The following is a 16,959-nucleotide window of genomic DNA, read 5'->3' on the forward strand; positions in this document are numbered from 1 at the left end:
GTAGAAGTATACTGTTTGCTGATATTTTGAAAAAACTATATCCAAGTACAAATTAGTTTGGAAGTTCTTGAAAATTAATGAGCAAGCAATTAGGTTTTCTCCGCTATTTAACCAATAACAGAAAACTACGACAACCATTGAAGAAACACTATTAGTGGAATTCTGGACAACAGAAAGTATAAAACCGGATTGTTAGGAGAGACAACAAAGTGTAAGTTAGAAAATTCATAAATACACATTTATTCAGGAAATACAATTACCAGAGTCCTGGATATTTCAGTGATCATTCCACATTATAAAATATTCACAACATGTATTCTTTTAAGTCTACACCAAATCATGCTGACATTCTTTTCAGAGAAGCCATAGCCATTTCTTCTATCAAATGCTATAATATCCATTTAAATTGTAAACAAAGTACTTGAGCCAAACTACTTAAGTACTTGAGCAAAATAACTAAAAAATTTAGTAGAGGAAGACAATGATTTTTTGAAAACACATCTGAATTATCAAACCCCAAAGAACCAGGCCATTATAATCTAGTATACTAAAGGAGAAAGTGGCCGTATGAAGACAGCACATAATTATCAATGACAGTATTTCTCATCTGCAGTTTTTAAACATGCTTTCTCAACTAATAAACATTTACTTTTGTTAAGCTTTAAAGGCAAAGGGGGCAGAAAGATGACAGACATTAAAATTTTACATTTAAACTCCTAGCAGATTAAAAAAAAGATAAAAGATAAACTGTAATTACTTCCCAAACAAGGAATGCCAAGCTTTTTTTATTCCTAAAAAATTACCAAGCAAGATAATCAATTATTGTATTTGCAGCTACTTAACAGTAGCTGTAATTTGAGTTATGCTATTCTGACACTTCCAGAGTCCAGTGTAATTAGAGCAGTTTATAAAGGGGAAAGTAAGTGGTCCTCTACCCCAGATGTCCTTTAGGACCACCTGGAAAGCTTAAAACATTAAGTATCTGGCCCCACCCTCGGAGATTCTGAACTTGACTGGTATGGAATGGGACTCCTTGGTACTATTTCTTAAAGCTCTGCAGGGTGTTCTAATGTGCACTGAAGGCTGAGAATCACTGAATCCACCCATTTTGAAATACCAAGAAAATAGATGGAAACTGGGTAGTTTGTAATGTACAAATCAAAAACTTATTATATACTTATAATGTTCATGAATCATACATTTATAAGATGACATTCCCTTCATTCCCTCACTATACTAGACCACTACTTTACATCTTTGCCACTGAATGACTGTATTTTTCTATGATCAAGATTTAAAATTCTGGGATACACTGTGAAAACTGCATCAACAAAAACAAACTACTGCTACTCATGCTCAACAGTAGCAAGCAAAACTACTGTGTTTGGCTCCTTTAAGCTATCTTTATTTTAAGAATTATAAATAAGTGCCAACCCACACAACGAACAGATTGTGGATTACTGCCGAAGAAAAAAAAATAGCTTACTCAACTTACTAAGTTTCAACACCAAAAAAGATTGAACTTGGCTGAAAGTTCTGAAGCAGCTGAGATACTGAACCAGGAAGCTATAATTTATAACGAAATGTTGACACACCCTTAAAAGCTACTACAGCTGTAGCTATACTAAAATAAGATTTTTCAGGATTTACTTACCCTGTAATGCAAGAATACGAGCATAATAATATCACTGTTTTATATGCACCAATATCTCTCTTTAATATGTAAAGCTCTACAACAAATACCTCTAATAATTTTACAATTAAATTAAGTCCATAATTCTACACTACTTTGGTCTCAACATTTTAAAGACATCAATTAATTTTGAAAATACACAATTTAACAACATGATCCTATCAATACAAGCACGTTTTGTAGTGGACTAAAGACACATTCAACCATGCAATCCAGTGTTCAATACCTAAATGATAAATAACAATGCTGATTGACTTTTATTCTGAAAAATCACTGAAAACTGGAATAATCTTGTAAGACTCACAGTGCTCACAAACATGCAGAAAAAGGTATACATTTCGATTCTTCCTGAAGGAATGTTACAAAATACCCACTTTTTACACAGGGTCAGTAATTAGGATAAATTCCTTATACATTTCAACCCATTATCTTCTTTTGAGCATCTGTCACTTAAAATTCTTAAAAACCCTACAAATATTCCTATAAGTTGTGACTGAAAATGAAGTTCAACTCTTAATTTCCACCTTGAAAAAGGCCTCAGTCATAGTCCCACACCAGTAGCTGCCTTTCAGTAAAAGAGTGACATCCAGTGGACAAATGAAAGTATCGCTCAGAATTCCCATCATTTCAATCAAAGATCACATCTCTAAATTCAACCATCTCAGTATGAATGAGTTCCTACTCATTTTGACTTGAGTCTGCAGATTCTTATGAATACATCACCTCATAATTTCTATGTATCTTAAGTATATCCTTCTATATCTTCTTCCTATTTAAAATCAATTCTTTAAGTTGAGCTAGTTAAGAGTGTAACTCTTGAAGCTAGTGAGGTTAAAAGTATTACCTTTTTGTCTTTGCTTCTGCTATTTACTGGCACAAACTAACTGGCTCATCTTTAGGAATGGAAAAACCAAAATATAAGAAATGTATTTAAATAAAAATGAACAGCATTAAAAAAATTTGCAAAAGATGAAACCTGAACCTATTTTTGCATTTGTAATTTATGATACATGGTCGAATATGAATAGATATAATCAGTAATGCCAACAACCAAATTACATCCTCTTGCCTCACTGCTCAAATATTATGAAAGAATATATATTTTAGCAATGATTGTTTCAGTGTTTAAAAACTTTTATAAACCAGTATAAATGAATATTCATTATACGTTATGTTTAAATAAAAGTAAAAAACTTCCACTCTGCTGTGTTAGGATTTACCACTGATTATATATATTATGCGTGTGTTCAAAGTACAAAATGCAGCAGTGGTGTTAACACTGGTAGTGTAACGAACTGCTGTAGCTGAGACTGTTACATTTAATTTCTTGGAAAACCGTAAAGAAATTTTACAGGTTAAAAAAAATAGAGTAAGCAAAAAAAGAATTGGAGAACTGTTACTTTTAAATAAGCAGCCAAATGAAGAAAACTTTTTTTTTCTAAAAAAAGATTTAAGAATGTAAAAGTACATTTTAATATTAAAAAAGCATTTTTAAAAATCTATAACAACTTTATGACAAAATCTGCATTTGAAAAAGGCCTGTAAAAACAGCAGGACAGAATTGCCCTCATCACCTTTCACTTTTTCTTGTCAGAAAAAAGTGTATGCATCTCGGGAACAATAAACAATGTTAAAATAGGTGTTTATAAAATGGCAAGGAGGATTTCACGGGAAGTTTCTGTTTCTTTTTTACAATCATTGGCATTGCGGCCATCAGTAGGTCACAAGTAAAACTTTTCTAGCTAAAAGCAAAATGGAATATAAAGTTTTGAATTGCATTAGGTCTGTTGCCTGCGTTTTGCTGATCTCATTTTTTCAAAGCGTGACTCCATTTCTTCTAGGACCTTGGGTGTGTATCGTACGACTAATTTAACCTTTCCCTGAGCTGCTTTCAGCAGTTCTACAGCTTTTTCATGATGTTCTCCTTCAACGCTCTAGGAAAAAAAACAGACATGAACACACACACAATTAATATTCGGGTTTTGTTAGGTAACTCAAAATGCAAAAATGTTTAAAATACATATAAGTAAAAAAGTTTTAATGTTGTGTCATCTCAACATTACAAACCTATGAGATAATCTGGCTTTATCATTTTTATCAGTGTGAAATCCTCTGCTAAATCATATTCTGTTTATAGTCCAGAAACTGGTTTTTAAATCCCAAATAATTACTCCAAATACCAATCTATCTGCCCTATTACTTCACTAAGTCAGAAGTAAATTAAGCAACTGCTACTCTGTAAGACTAAAATCAGGGCAGATTTCTAATTTAACGTACTTTCTTAATTACTAGAGAGCTTAAATCACTTCATTAAAATCACACTAGGCATTGCTAATTTACATTGGAAAAGAAGCAAAACATACCTAAAATGCCTTAAGAATTTGTCCTAAACTGTACTAAATAGTACTGCGCCCCCCCCCCCCCCCCCGCCCCATCTTCTGTTCCTATAACTCAAATACACCCTCAAGTGGTTACAATGCATTACTACAAATAGAAAGAAAATTCATCCATACCACTCCATTAACAGAAAGGAGTTGATCTCCTCGCTTGAGGCCCCCATGTCTATCAGCAATTCCACCTGGAATTATTCGAGATATATAGATTGGAGAGTTTTGTTCTTTGCCTCCCATAATATTGAATCCAAGGCCTTCTTCTGTTTTTGGTAGCTCAACAACTCGAGGATGAGAATGTCCTTCGCTGGCAGCAAATGCAGCCACAGTAGCCTCAAAGAAAATTTTACATATTTAAAAATGTGATCTTTATTTGTTTCAGTTCTTTTGTTTCTTATTTATAACTACTTTACTTTTGATGTCTGCATGCTCACAAATTCACTGGGAGTTAGGAGGAGAAGGTAAAACTGAGTGCGTGAGGTTTTAGAGATGATGACTGTAAAGCATACCCTGGGTCTATGTAGGAGGCGTTAAGATTGGTTAGGTCACTCAGCCCACCCAGCGTCCAGAACTTCTGTGCAGCAACTGGCAAGCAGGCCTGCCTGGCAGATGAGCACTGGTGCACATTAGGAGAAAACTCCTCCCCCAGCATGCCAGCAGCCCTGAGCTTTGGGCTGAATAGCCTGGCTCCTTTAGGAGCCTTTGTACAAGACACAACCTACCTACATAATAACCTGTAAGGAGACAGGTGTTCTTGCTCAGTCATTTGGGCTGCTATACTATCTGTACTACATACTAAATAGCTAATTAAAGAAATAATTCAATATTGAGAAAAAGAAGGGTACATATAACCGTGAATTTTTTTTGTTGCTTTAGTTAACTACCCAGTTACTACAAAAACCCCACAGAAGATGAAACAGCATCACATCTTCTTTAAAACTTTCAAATTAATACTCATCACTAATTCTAACACAAAGCTGAGACTTTTGGTTTTGTTCTGCTTCTAAAGGTAACAAAGTAATCTGGTACCATTTTTCATGATAGATCAGCGTGCATGAGCAAAAACAGGAAGGAGAAGAAGGAAATCAAGATTTGTTGAATACCACCACTAGGTTCCAAGGTCTGAAAGAAGCCCTGTTTTACAGATATTAGAACTAAGGCCCAGAAATTCAGTAAGCCATCAAGGTCCTAAAACTAAGGAATTTCAAGCCAAGTTTCTACACTTTTACAGCAAATGGTAGATATTTGATAGGCTTATTTTGAAAACTAACACAGAGTATCTTTCAAGCTGCACTAAACTGTCTCAAATACAGAGACAAGACATTTTTTATGCTCTTCCAAACTATATTCACATGTTTAAGTGTTTATATTCAACAAAGAATCCAGTATTTCCTTTTATGGACCAGTAACTAACAAGGTAAAATTACCTGCTAATGACTAAGTCTAGCAGGAGTCACCTAATGCTGATATTAATTTATTCTAACAAGAATGATAGACATTGAGGTCGATACTGTAAATATCAGAGGAAAACACTGGCACAGAAAAGCGCATAAAACCTGCCATATGCAGCTCTGAAGAGGTAACTTACTAATAACATTACCTTGTATTTGCAGAGTTGAAGTAAAGGAGAAAAGCAAAGAGCAACCTTGGAGAGTACCCAGCTATCACTTGGTGTTTGTGTGGTGTGAGAAAAATAACCTAATCTAATGCTACCTCACTAATAAAATCAGGATAATAATATATACCTCAGAATTTTGATGAAAATTTACACAGTTAATGATATATATAACAACTATGTTTTACATGTGTATTATTATATTTGTGCAAGTGTATTTTTAATGCATTATCTAAACTGTATGATACAATGTTTCTTGTAAAGCCAATAAAAAAAGTGTTCTCTCTGTATTTGAGACAGTTTAGTGTGACTTGAAAGACACTATATGTTAGTTTTCAAAATAAGCCTATCAAATATCTAATAATCACAGATTTTAAACCTCTCATTTATGATGAATTCTCTCTTTTACTAAAAAAAACCAACCAACCAAACAAACAAACAAAAAAAACTACCTTTGCAGTTGCATTAGCTCTCACTTCAGGACTGCTACTGATGTCCACAGTCTCGTAGACATGTTCATATACCTGTAAAACCCAAAGTTATCATCATGATTTAAAATCTCAGAATATACCACATTTGAGTTCTAAGTCAAGTTAATGAGTGTGTTCAAGTTTTAGGCAAAGTTATGCCATCTTGGTAAAATGTTTTTCTATTAAAAATTCCAAAAGATGAAGATGTACAAAATTCCAGTTATAAAATAAATACGGACATGAAAAGTATAGCACAGGGAATATCATCTTAGTATTGTAATAACGTGTTTGGTGACAGATGGTGACTACACTTATTGTGGTGAACACTGAATAATGAACAGAAATGCTGAATCAATCTGCTGTACACCTGAAATTCATATAACATTGTATGTTAATTATACTTCAATAAATTTTTTTTTGCAAAAAATGAGACGGATAGGTTCTAATATTTTTCTAAAGTTTGTTTTCTTAAAAATTTCTGAACCCAAATTTCAGAGTATTATCTTACACCTAATTAACTCAAGTTTTTGGTAAATTTAATCCCATTCACTCACCTCTCTTACAGCATTGCAGAATTCACTTTGAAGGACCCTTTGTAAAGCCTGAAGTTTCTGTGGTGGTACCTCTCCACTCCTTTGCAGTTTTTCCAACAACTCAATTGCTCTACAAATATCTAGAGTTAAACAAACACACACTGATAATTTTCTCTGAAGACTCTTTAAATGCCTTGTAACAGGATTCAGTCCTCAAGGATTAACCAGAAAAATGTAGAATATGGAGGAAAACAAAGCATAAAAGCGTGAGCTTGTGTGTTTTGGCATGGGGCAGGAGGGAGGATGTGAATACACAAAGAGGGAGGGAATGCAAAATCTGAGAAGGCTAAATTTTTATGTAATTAGGAACCTAATGTTGCACACATACAAGATCTGGAAAATAGTATATTTGAGAGATGGAGGAAAGCTGAATATAAAATACTCAATGTCAAAGGAAAGGATGCGGTTTCAAATGTGACAGACATGTGAACATTGTATTGCTTCAAAATGCTGACAGTTCTATCTGGAACTAGTTAGTCAATAAAAATTTTCCTATCATTATTAGTAATCAAAGCACAGAGTGGCGCAAACAGTTTGCTAGGGAAATCCCTGTTCATTTCCCAAAGAAAACCACAATTTATATGTGGATATGACCCATTCAATAACAGATGCAGTTAGTGGCAGGGAAACAGTTAAAACAATGGTGTAAAGATATAAATTAACTGTGGCTCATAATCATTAACACAGTGTTTTAATTAAGACAAGCTGATCAAATACATGTATACAAAATAGAAAAATAAAAAATTTTGTCAATCTGGCCTCAATATTAGCTGCGTGATCTTGGGCAAGTTAATGTCCGTGCCTCAGTTTCTCCACTGTAAAGGGGAAGTAACAGTACCTTCTTTGTAAGAATTACTTGACAATTAAACCAAAAAATACATGTCAGGCATGTAGCAAGCATAAATGTTATGTACCTGGACATCAATTCATCATAAGAAATATTAAGGGGTTGTACACATTTACACAAATATATTAAGCATGTTAGGAAATTCTCATGGGGAAATGTGAGAGTGTTTCATGAATTAAGAAATATTTTATAAGATTCAAAGTCATGTTGGGGCACCTGAGTGGCTTAGTCGGTTGAGCATCTGCCTTTGGCTCAGGTCATGATCTGGCTCGTATCATGATCTTAGGGTCCCAGGGTGAGCCTCAGGTCACACTCCGCACTCAGCGGGGAGTCTGCTTCTCCCTTTCTTTTCGTCTTACCCTCTCCAACACTCCCCTGCCCTGTGCTCCGCCCCCCCAAATAAATAAATAAAATCTTTATTAAAAAAAAGACTCAGACTCATGTTTAAAACACTGTTAGTAACTGCCTCTATTTTTTTTTTAACTGTTTTTGTACCCCAGGGGGCTACAGTACTTATTACTTTATTATTCTTTGCCTCCTTTTAAAAGGAAAAAGCTCCAAACTTTGTATTATACCACAAGTCTGGAACTTTTTCTTTACAGAATTAATATGGCCTTCTTTGTGTATGCAACTGCAAAACTAGGAATATATGTAGTGAAAAAAGAAGTAGATTCTTCAATTTCAGGTAATAAAAGCTCAAACTGATGTTAATCAAATGCAGTGGAATCAGACTTTCCTCATTCTGATATCCCACCACTAGAATGACTAGTAAATGGGGACTGTTGGCTCATGGATTATTTTAATTTACAAAGTTACAGTATGTAAGCTATAAAAATATTTCTAATTAACAAAAAATTGAAACAACTCTTTACTGAACCTGAACTGTACCTAATATATGCTCAAATGTATTCCACTGAATCATGTTTTAATTATTTAGAAGACACTCAGGATCTTGATCATATGCATTATATTTTATATTGTAGGGGTGTTGGGAGTGTTTGTTAGTAGAGTTTGTTAAACAGAATTCTAAAGAAGAAACAGCTGATGTAACCTTTCTTATCCTGCTAAATGGCAATCACTAGTAATTCATCCTACTAAGCTGCTGAGCATTCTATTATAGAACTCTGAAAAAGCAAAAAAACAAAGCCATGACTACCAAAACTAAATGCCAGAGGTGAAGTTTCACACTTTGTGCTGCACTTAAAAATACAAAAGACCGCCAACATGTTGGAATCCTACAACTGGCTTTCAAAGAAAAACACCTACTCCTGCTAACAAAGAACAGATTTGTTCCCATCTACAAAGCACAGTGCCACTGTGTTCAGGAGGAAGATGTCACAGTCTTAGGCCTAACTTAGTAAGTCTTCCCAGAGTAGCTACTCCTCTGTCAAAAATGATGCTTTAATTAATGGTCTGGTGGGCTGGAGGGAAACAATTTCACTTCTAAAGAGACTAACAAACACTGAACACCACAAGAAATAAATAATGTTAAGTGAGCATTTGTGTGAAGGTATGAGGAAAGAGGTTTCTCTAAATGCAATAATTCCAAAAATATATTTCCTCTTGGGGCAGAAATTAATATTCAGGCTGCAACCACAAATGTTAATATTTGGAAGGTACTTAAAATCACCACCCTGTATTTCATGTACTATTAGTACTCAAAATATTGTTTGTTTTTGATTTACCAATAACTTCTAATACTGGTGTGTCAAAAGCATGCTTGAAATAAAGGTTTGGGGAAGGAAAGAGTGGAATGCTGAAAATCTGTAACAGGACCCTGACAGGAGCACAGCCATACATTTTCACTGGCTCTTCCGTATCTAATTACTCAGCAGAACAGATTTTACTCTCCTTGACAGTCTGCTCTAAAAAGCAAGCAACCAGCCAGTTACCAATTTTAAGGTTAGTAAAGAGGGAATAAGACCATACGTTCAATATTTTACAACCTACCACTATTCCAACTAGTTATGTAATCTTCTTCCCAAGACCAAATCAGCAGAATGGTTTTTAAAGCACCTTCTCTGTACCTGGGAGGGACACCAAAGCCAGGAAATAGCCCCAAACACACACAAGTGAGGTCGTGGTGAAAATAATGACGGAGGTCGTGCGTAAATAAGGATTCTGTGGTAAATGCGCTGTGTGTCCGCGATGTCGGCGATGTGCGGGTGAAGGCGGGGACACCGGATTTGTGCGTGCAAAAATAAGGGCAGTGAGTGCAGTCGGTCCGAACTGGGCGTGTGATGTTTGCTTCTGGGGTTGACACGTCTCTGGACGCCGCGTCTGCTCTCCGCACCCAAGGAGCGCGTGTGCGGTGTGTGTCCGCGAACGCGGACAGGTGGTGTTTAACTGTGCTGTGCCCTGGCACAGTCCATGTGAACAGAGCAGGGGTCTGAGTATCAGTCAAGGGACCACAAGCGCCCTCCCAGGGGCCAGGAGCAGCGACTTCGGCGTGAGGGGCAGCCTGGATCCGGGTCTCGGAGCCTGGGTCGCCCCTCCTCCCCTCCGGCAATACGGCACTCCTTCACCCCCTCCGCCCACCTCGGTTTCGGCTTCGGCCGCACTCACCCCTCTCCAGCCGCACAGGTTCCCCCAGCGCCGCCATCTTCTCCCTTGCCTGCAGACCCACAGGAAATGACGACATAGGGTGCGGTGGGGGCGGGGCTTAGCGAGAGCTGGGAGGGCGACGGTTTGTCAGTATCGCGAGAGTAGGAGCGGTGGCTCAGAAGGTAGTGGAGGCGACTTGGGCGCACGCATCTCGGCATTGGTCTTGGGCAGAATATTGAGCGGTCCCGAGGTTGGCGGACCTCAGTGAAGAAGGACGTTTCCTGACTCTTGCTCCCTGCCTCGGATTCAAGCCTTGTCCCACCCTCTTGGAACCTTTGGCTCCAAGTGGAAGTCTGGATTCTTGTCCTGGCTTGACCATTAATGGCTGTAGGAGTCTGGACTGCTTACTTAATCTCTTTTGGCCTCAATTTCCCTTTCTGTGCGATGAAAGGTCCTATCTCCGAGCTCTTTTCCACTCTTAAACTTTGGGATTCGATGACGCGTGTATAACGGGATAAATTCTCCTTTTGTGGCAGCATGGCCTTAATTTTAAAAATCAAGGCACGAGTGTTCCCTGCAAATCTGTTTGAGAGCAAGGATGGAAAGTACAAAAAAGCATGAAACACCTGGGTGAGCAAGAGAACAAGCCACTTTGGTGCACTACAAAGGAATAATTTTTAAAAAACTGATCCAAAATCATGTAAATGAAATACGAAGCAAATTTTCTTATTACGTTACAAATTCTTCAGGCTACTTCTGAAAATTCATAAACCAAGAAAAAAATTAGTACTTAATTTAAATGAAATATTAATTTGCCCAGTATTTAGATCCCACTGACATTCATTCAAGCCACAGTCTCTGCTGTTTAACTGTGTTAGGTGCTTTCATAAAAACGTTTTCAACACTTCATGACAGGATTGTTGTTAACAACTTCCTGGTTGTCTCCAGCCCACACTTTCCATTCAAGCATAATGTCTTCTAATCATCATGTCATCATGATAGTCTTTTCCCCTTGAACCCTGATTTCATCAGCAAAGGTTTCTGTTCAGAAACTTTAAATGGTTTCTCTCTGGCCCCACCATTTCCTATTTCTAAAGACTTGCATACTCTGACCCTTAAGTTATCCATCTAATCTCATTTCTCATTATCCCTCAAGTGCAACCACCCCTCCAGTTGGGGTGATATATTCAAAACCATGCTTATTCTTGCTTCCAAGTCTTCACTTATGTTTTCTTATGTAGAATGCCCTTGTTCATCTCCTCTAATTCTCCAAACCATATACACCTTCAAACTGAACCCATCCCCGACTGCTGAAGAAGCGCCACTTCTGCTAAGCTTCCCTCTCTTCATGTGTTCTTCCTGGGTCCCTGATAGTCCTTATACCCTGCACTAGCACTCCTGTGCTTATCTTTTACTCACTGTTATGCCACAAATAGTTTCAAGAAATGTTTGCCAAATGTCTAGTGTCTACCAGGTGTCTTGCTAGGCACTGAGAATGCCACATGGAACAAGACAAATGCAGACATTGCCCTTATTTCTTCAAATATTTTCTTTTCCCCCATCCTCCAGCAACTCTCCTTTGATGACCCCACTTTCATCCCCGTACATTCCATTGTCTGACACTGTCTTACAGCTCATTAGTGCTCTTCCGATTTTGTTTTTCAAACTTTTCACCATTTCCTTTTTTTGATATCTAATATTCTCTTAATCCCAATGGTTCATTTTTCATCTCAGGGGTTATAGTTTTTATCTGTAGGGGTTTAGATTTAAGAACGTGTGTGTGTTTTCTACATTTTCCATGTCCTTACTTATCACGCCCAATCTTTCCCACAGCTTCTTGAACATATAGAATGCAATTATAATGACAGTTTTAATGTTTTTATTTTAATTCTGTCATCTGTGCTATTTCTGACACTGTTTCTATAGATTGATTTTTCTCTTCATTATGACTCAAAATTTTGTGTTTCTTGCATGACCAGTGAGATGTACACACACACACACACACACACACACACATATATATATAATGCCAGGCATTGTAAAATTTACTTTTTGGGTGCTGGTTATTTTTGCATCCCTATGAATATTTTTGAGATTTGTTTTAAAATGCAGATAGGATACTTGAAAACAATTTTGTCCTTTGAGGCTTGATTTTAAGCTTTTTAGGTGGAACCAGTTCAGCCTTTTGTGTAGGGCTTGTTATGTCTCACTATTGGGTCAATACCCTTCTGAATTCTTTACCCCATGCCGCATGAATTATGTGATTCTATTTTGACTGGCAGGAACAGGAACAATTCTCAGTAACTGTGACTGTGGATTGTTTGCTCCTTTTGAATGATCCTTTCCTTGTCCTTGGTAATTTCTTTTCTTTTTTTTTTTTTAAGATTTACTAATTTATTTGAGAGAGAGAGTGCAAGAGTGAGACAAGGGGCAGAGGAGGGGAGAGCCGACCCACTGCTGAGTGGGGACCTCGACAACTGATGACACAGGGTTTGATCTCAGGACCTTGAGATCATGACCTGAGCTGAAACCAAGAGTCAATGCTCAGCTGACTGAGCCACCCAGGCACCCCATCCTTGGTAATTTCTTAACATACATAATCATCATAAAATTTCAGAATTCCAGAGATAAGTAGAAAATCCTAAAAGTTTTCAGAGAAAACAAAAAGATTGAAAAGTCACATTCTAAGAATTGGGAATCAGACCAGTTACAGATCAATAATCATTTAAGCACAGGAAAGGAAGAAAAAAGTTTTAGGAGCTACTGAGCAAGGAAAATACGAGTCAATTAACAATCCATTTATATTCCATGCACAAAATAAAAGAATTGGTTTTTGTAAAGGGAGAGCTACCCAAAAATCCCACTCCAAAATTCACAATTCCCTGACTACTGGAGTTGAGAGAGACTAGAGTCCAGCTCCTTCACTTTCTGGAAGAGAGGACTGATTGATGCCCTGTGTCCCAAAGGAGGCAACTGTGAGCACAAATGAGGCAAAGCTGCTTTGAGTTTTATGCCTCTATCAGGTTATTGACTCATCAGGTTATTAGGACTCACTTCCTAATCAAGAATTGCTCTTCCTGTGGAAGAACTCCTCTTTACCTGTTGCTTCCTCATATTATATGGTGCCTCGGAGTGGTAAAGAAGACTCAGACTTAGAATAGGAATTCTGAGTGGAGTTAAACCCCAGTGAAAGCTAAATTATGCAAATTTTGTCTTCATATGAGGAATGAAAGTCCTAAGTAGGCTGCCAGGTTATGAAAGCTTTTCTAACCCAAGACATTGCAAATACAATGTACTAAGACAGCATCAAGTCAGTGAAGAAGGGAGTAGGTGGGGAAAGTTAGGGTAGGAGGCTGTCTAGAGACGGAAAATGGAACATGGAAAGTAACATGAGGAAGCCAGACACACCAAATGGAACGTTTTACTATTTTTTCCCACATTTTACTGTTTTATTGCCGGTTGAACTACGTACAAGTAAGCACTACCGTACAGGATAGATATGTAAAAGCAGTTACGTCTTAGTACAGAGTAAAATATTGCTCTTAAGTGAAGGCTTCTATCAGTACAACTTGAGTCCCCATTTTCTTTCTTTTTCTAACAGAGTTCCTATAATATACTCCTCAGTAAAGTAAAATTTTAGATAAGTAGCTTCCTTTATTTGAAGTGAATGATATTGTCAAATGTGAAATAGGCTACATGTTTAAATAAACTAAACGATATATAAAAACACTAGTCTCATCGATTCCACACAACCATATGGGGAAAGCTCTTCAAGAACACCTGTTGAGGAAAATTTTTCTTGATCGAAGATCTCAGATGAGAACATAAAACCCCATCTTAGAGTACCAGGGATCGAAAGTAAAACCCTACTTGTTGTTAGGATGAGCTGCAGATTATATTAAAGTGTAAGGGTTTACTTTTTTAATGTCAACTGTCTCATCATCACTCTACAGTACATGTAAAGGCACAGATTGATGTATTTTTCTGGCATCTTTCTGACGCACCCTTGCCCTAAATAAATCTGTTTGCCAGGATCTTGTCGCTTAAATTAGCCATCTCAAACTCTTGGTCCTGCCAACACAGGCGATTGTGCCAATGTTCTCAGCATTTACTGGCACACGAGCTGTTGCCTTTTCTTTGGCTTTCTGTGTGTACCTGGGGCCATCATCCTTCCTTCACAAGACAGCAGTCTGGCTTATGTATCCCTGAGACAGACCTCAGGATTGTTTGGACTCATTCTGGTTCTCTCCAGGGTGTGCATCCTGCATGATATATTTTCAGCCACATAATATATTGTTCAGAATTTGTCATGCACATACTTGCAGATTGGCAGAGCCACCTGCCAGAGATGAGAACCTTTTAAGTTGTTGTCAAACGTCATAAAATGTGTTCCATGATTAATTTTGTGGGCACAGATTGGTTTTTGCACAGAGTCCAAAATTTGGGATATGTCACAGTGACTAAATGGCACCGGCATGCTGAATGAATTTGGAATTTGTTTTGTCAAGTGTGGGAGCAGGCACACAGATGGGCTTTGATCCAGTGGTGCTGCTTGGAATTCTCATTATAGCAATGATGTCATTTGTCACGTAGAGTGGGTAGTGGTGCTGCCAAATTGTGGACAAAGCATGGCAAATAACAAAGTACCAGGCCAAGGGAAAGGACTTATGGTAGCACAGGAAGTTTTCACTACTAGCTGACCTCTACTTACAGGACATAAACATTGTGTCAGGGCTGCCAAAAATAGGCTTAGCAGAAATACAGGCAGAGAAGGAAACTTCCAACTGAAAGGGCCCTTTAAGGAGGGCCCATATAGCCTAGGAAATCTTCACTTTACAGAGAAAAGTAAAACAAACATGCCCTTGCTTTTTACATTAGGCTGTGAAAGAAATCTTTGAGCCACAAGCAAAAGTCTTTCTGCAAATCCAACCAAACTTGAGCCAAGGCATTTTGCTTTATAAGAAAAGCTTTGTCTACTCAACAATTTAGCAACCATGCCAGAAAATGGAAAAAAAACCTGCATGCACGTAAGCGAGCACACAAACACACACACGCACACACACACACACACACACACACACACAAATAAAACCTAAAACTTATAATGGCAAAGGAGTACAGCATATTTTCACCAAGTATACAGCAGAATTCTCTTCTCTACAGGGGTTTAAAAATACATTTATGATGCAGTTAAAGCAGTGTTTAGAGGGAAACTTATAGCTATAAATGCCTATATTAAAAAAGGAGAAAGACCTCAAATCAATAACGTCAACTTTAAGATACTCAAAAAATAAGAGTAAACTAAACCCAAAGCAAGTACAAAGAAGAAAAAAAATAAAGTTTAGAACAAGAAATAGAATTGAAAGAACAAAAGCCAGTATAAAACAAGTAAGTAATTCAATGAAACTAAAACTGGGTTTCTTGAAAAGATCAACAAAGTTGACAAACCTTTAGCTAAACTGACCAGGAAATAATGAAAATTCAAATTATTAAAATCAGGAATTACTACCAACCTTATAGAAATAAAAAATACATTACATATATATTATATATAATATATATTAAATGTAACTATGCATATTATATATAACTATGTATACATTATATGTGACTATGTATATTGATACATCTAATTTATATAATTTGTTGATGTGTATAATCGTGTGTGTATATATATATTTAATGTTCTTCATACCAGAGGCCCACCATGTAAACTTTGATTCAGAAAGCCTTGAGTATGAAGCGAACATTTTCATTTTCTGAAAATTATGAAGGTTTTTGTGATGTGCTCTCTTGGTTGAGAACTACTGACCTAGCACGTATTAGTCATTCAAAAATATTGTTGAATTACAATGAAATATTTATGTATCAGTTAATATTAGGTGCAGCTTCATAAAAACATGAAAGTCCAAAGTAATAGTGTATTTAAAGTAAGTAAACGAAATCCAGAGGTAGGTAATTTGGGGCAAGTATGATACCTCCTCAGTTTCATCAGGGATCCCGGCTTCTGCCAGTTTGTACCACCATTCTAGGACGTGGCTTTGAGCATTAAGTTTACTTATGATTTAAGATGGCTGCAGGAGTTCCAGTTATACTTGTGAGTTGCAGGCCACAAAGAAAGAATACATTTTTGCGTAAAAGTAACAATCATCCTTCCTAGTTGAGTCAGCATCTTTTTTTTTTAAGGATTTTTTTTTGTTTTTTGTTTTTTTGAGAGAGAGAGAGAGAGAAAGCATGAGCAGGTGCGAAGGACAGAGAGAGAGGCAGAGAGAGAATCTAAAGCAGACTCCCCGCTGAGCACGGAGTCCAATGTGGGGTTCAATCCCAAGATCCTGAGATCATGACCTGAGTCAAAGTCAGACCCTTAGCTGACTGAGTCACTCAGGCGCCCCAAGTCAGCATCTTTTAAGCAGCTTTCCAAGAAGTCTCACTTAATATTTTGACCTATATCTCATTGGTCAGTTACATGGCTCCAGCTTGCTGTGATGGAAGTGGGAAATAAAGTCCTTTTTTGATTGACAAGGGCCCAGCTACACAAATCTTAACCCTGTCCCTGGGGAGGAAGAGGGAAATAAATGTGGAGATAATCCTCCAGGAATTTTTGCCATACTTTACCACAGCTTCTAAAACCTACTTCAAAACTTAGTTCTTAGAGTATTCCAGGTCAACAAATTTATTTTCCCCCATTGGAGAGTTTCAGCCAGTTAACTCAAAAGTATTTACCAGCAAGCACTATGGAGAGAGGAGAAATGCCAGCTGTGTTCCTACCCTCAAGGAACTTTCAAGTGATTTCTGTGAATGAAACCT

The 16,959-nt window shown here is 37.2% G+C and overlaps 1 protein-coding gene across 1 annotated transcript; it reads right to left on the minus strand.

Moving 5' to 3' along the window:
• Positions 1–212: 212 nt before the first annotated feature.
• On the minus strand, positions 213–10,230 carry LIN7C (lin-7 homolog C, crumbs cell polarity complex component). The gene is made up of 5 exons (XM_008686882.2): positions 10,174–10,230; positions 6,723–6,841; positions 6,151–6,222; positions 4,207–4,416; positions 213–3,627 (listed from the first exon to the last, which is right to left on the minus strand). The coding sequence occupies exons 1-5, from the start codon at positions 10,208–10,210 to the stop codon at positions 3,472–3,474; spliced, it is 594 nt and encodes a 197-aa protein (XP_008685104.1). The 5' UTR covers positions 10,211–10,230; the 3' UTR covers positions 213–3,471.
• Between the last annotated feature and the right edge of the window lie 6,729 nt (positions 10,231–16,959).

This window comes from Ursus maritimus, unplaced genomic scaffold, assembly GCF_017311325.1.
Source record: "Ursus maritimus isolate PB19 unplaced genomic scaffold, ASM1731132v1 scaffold_23, whole genome shotgun sequence".
Lineage (NCBI taxonomy): Eukaryota > Metazoa > Chordata > Mammalia > Carnivora > Ursidae > Ursus > Ursus maritimus.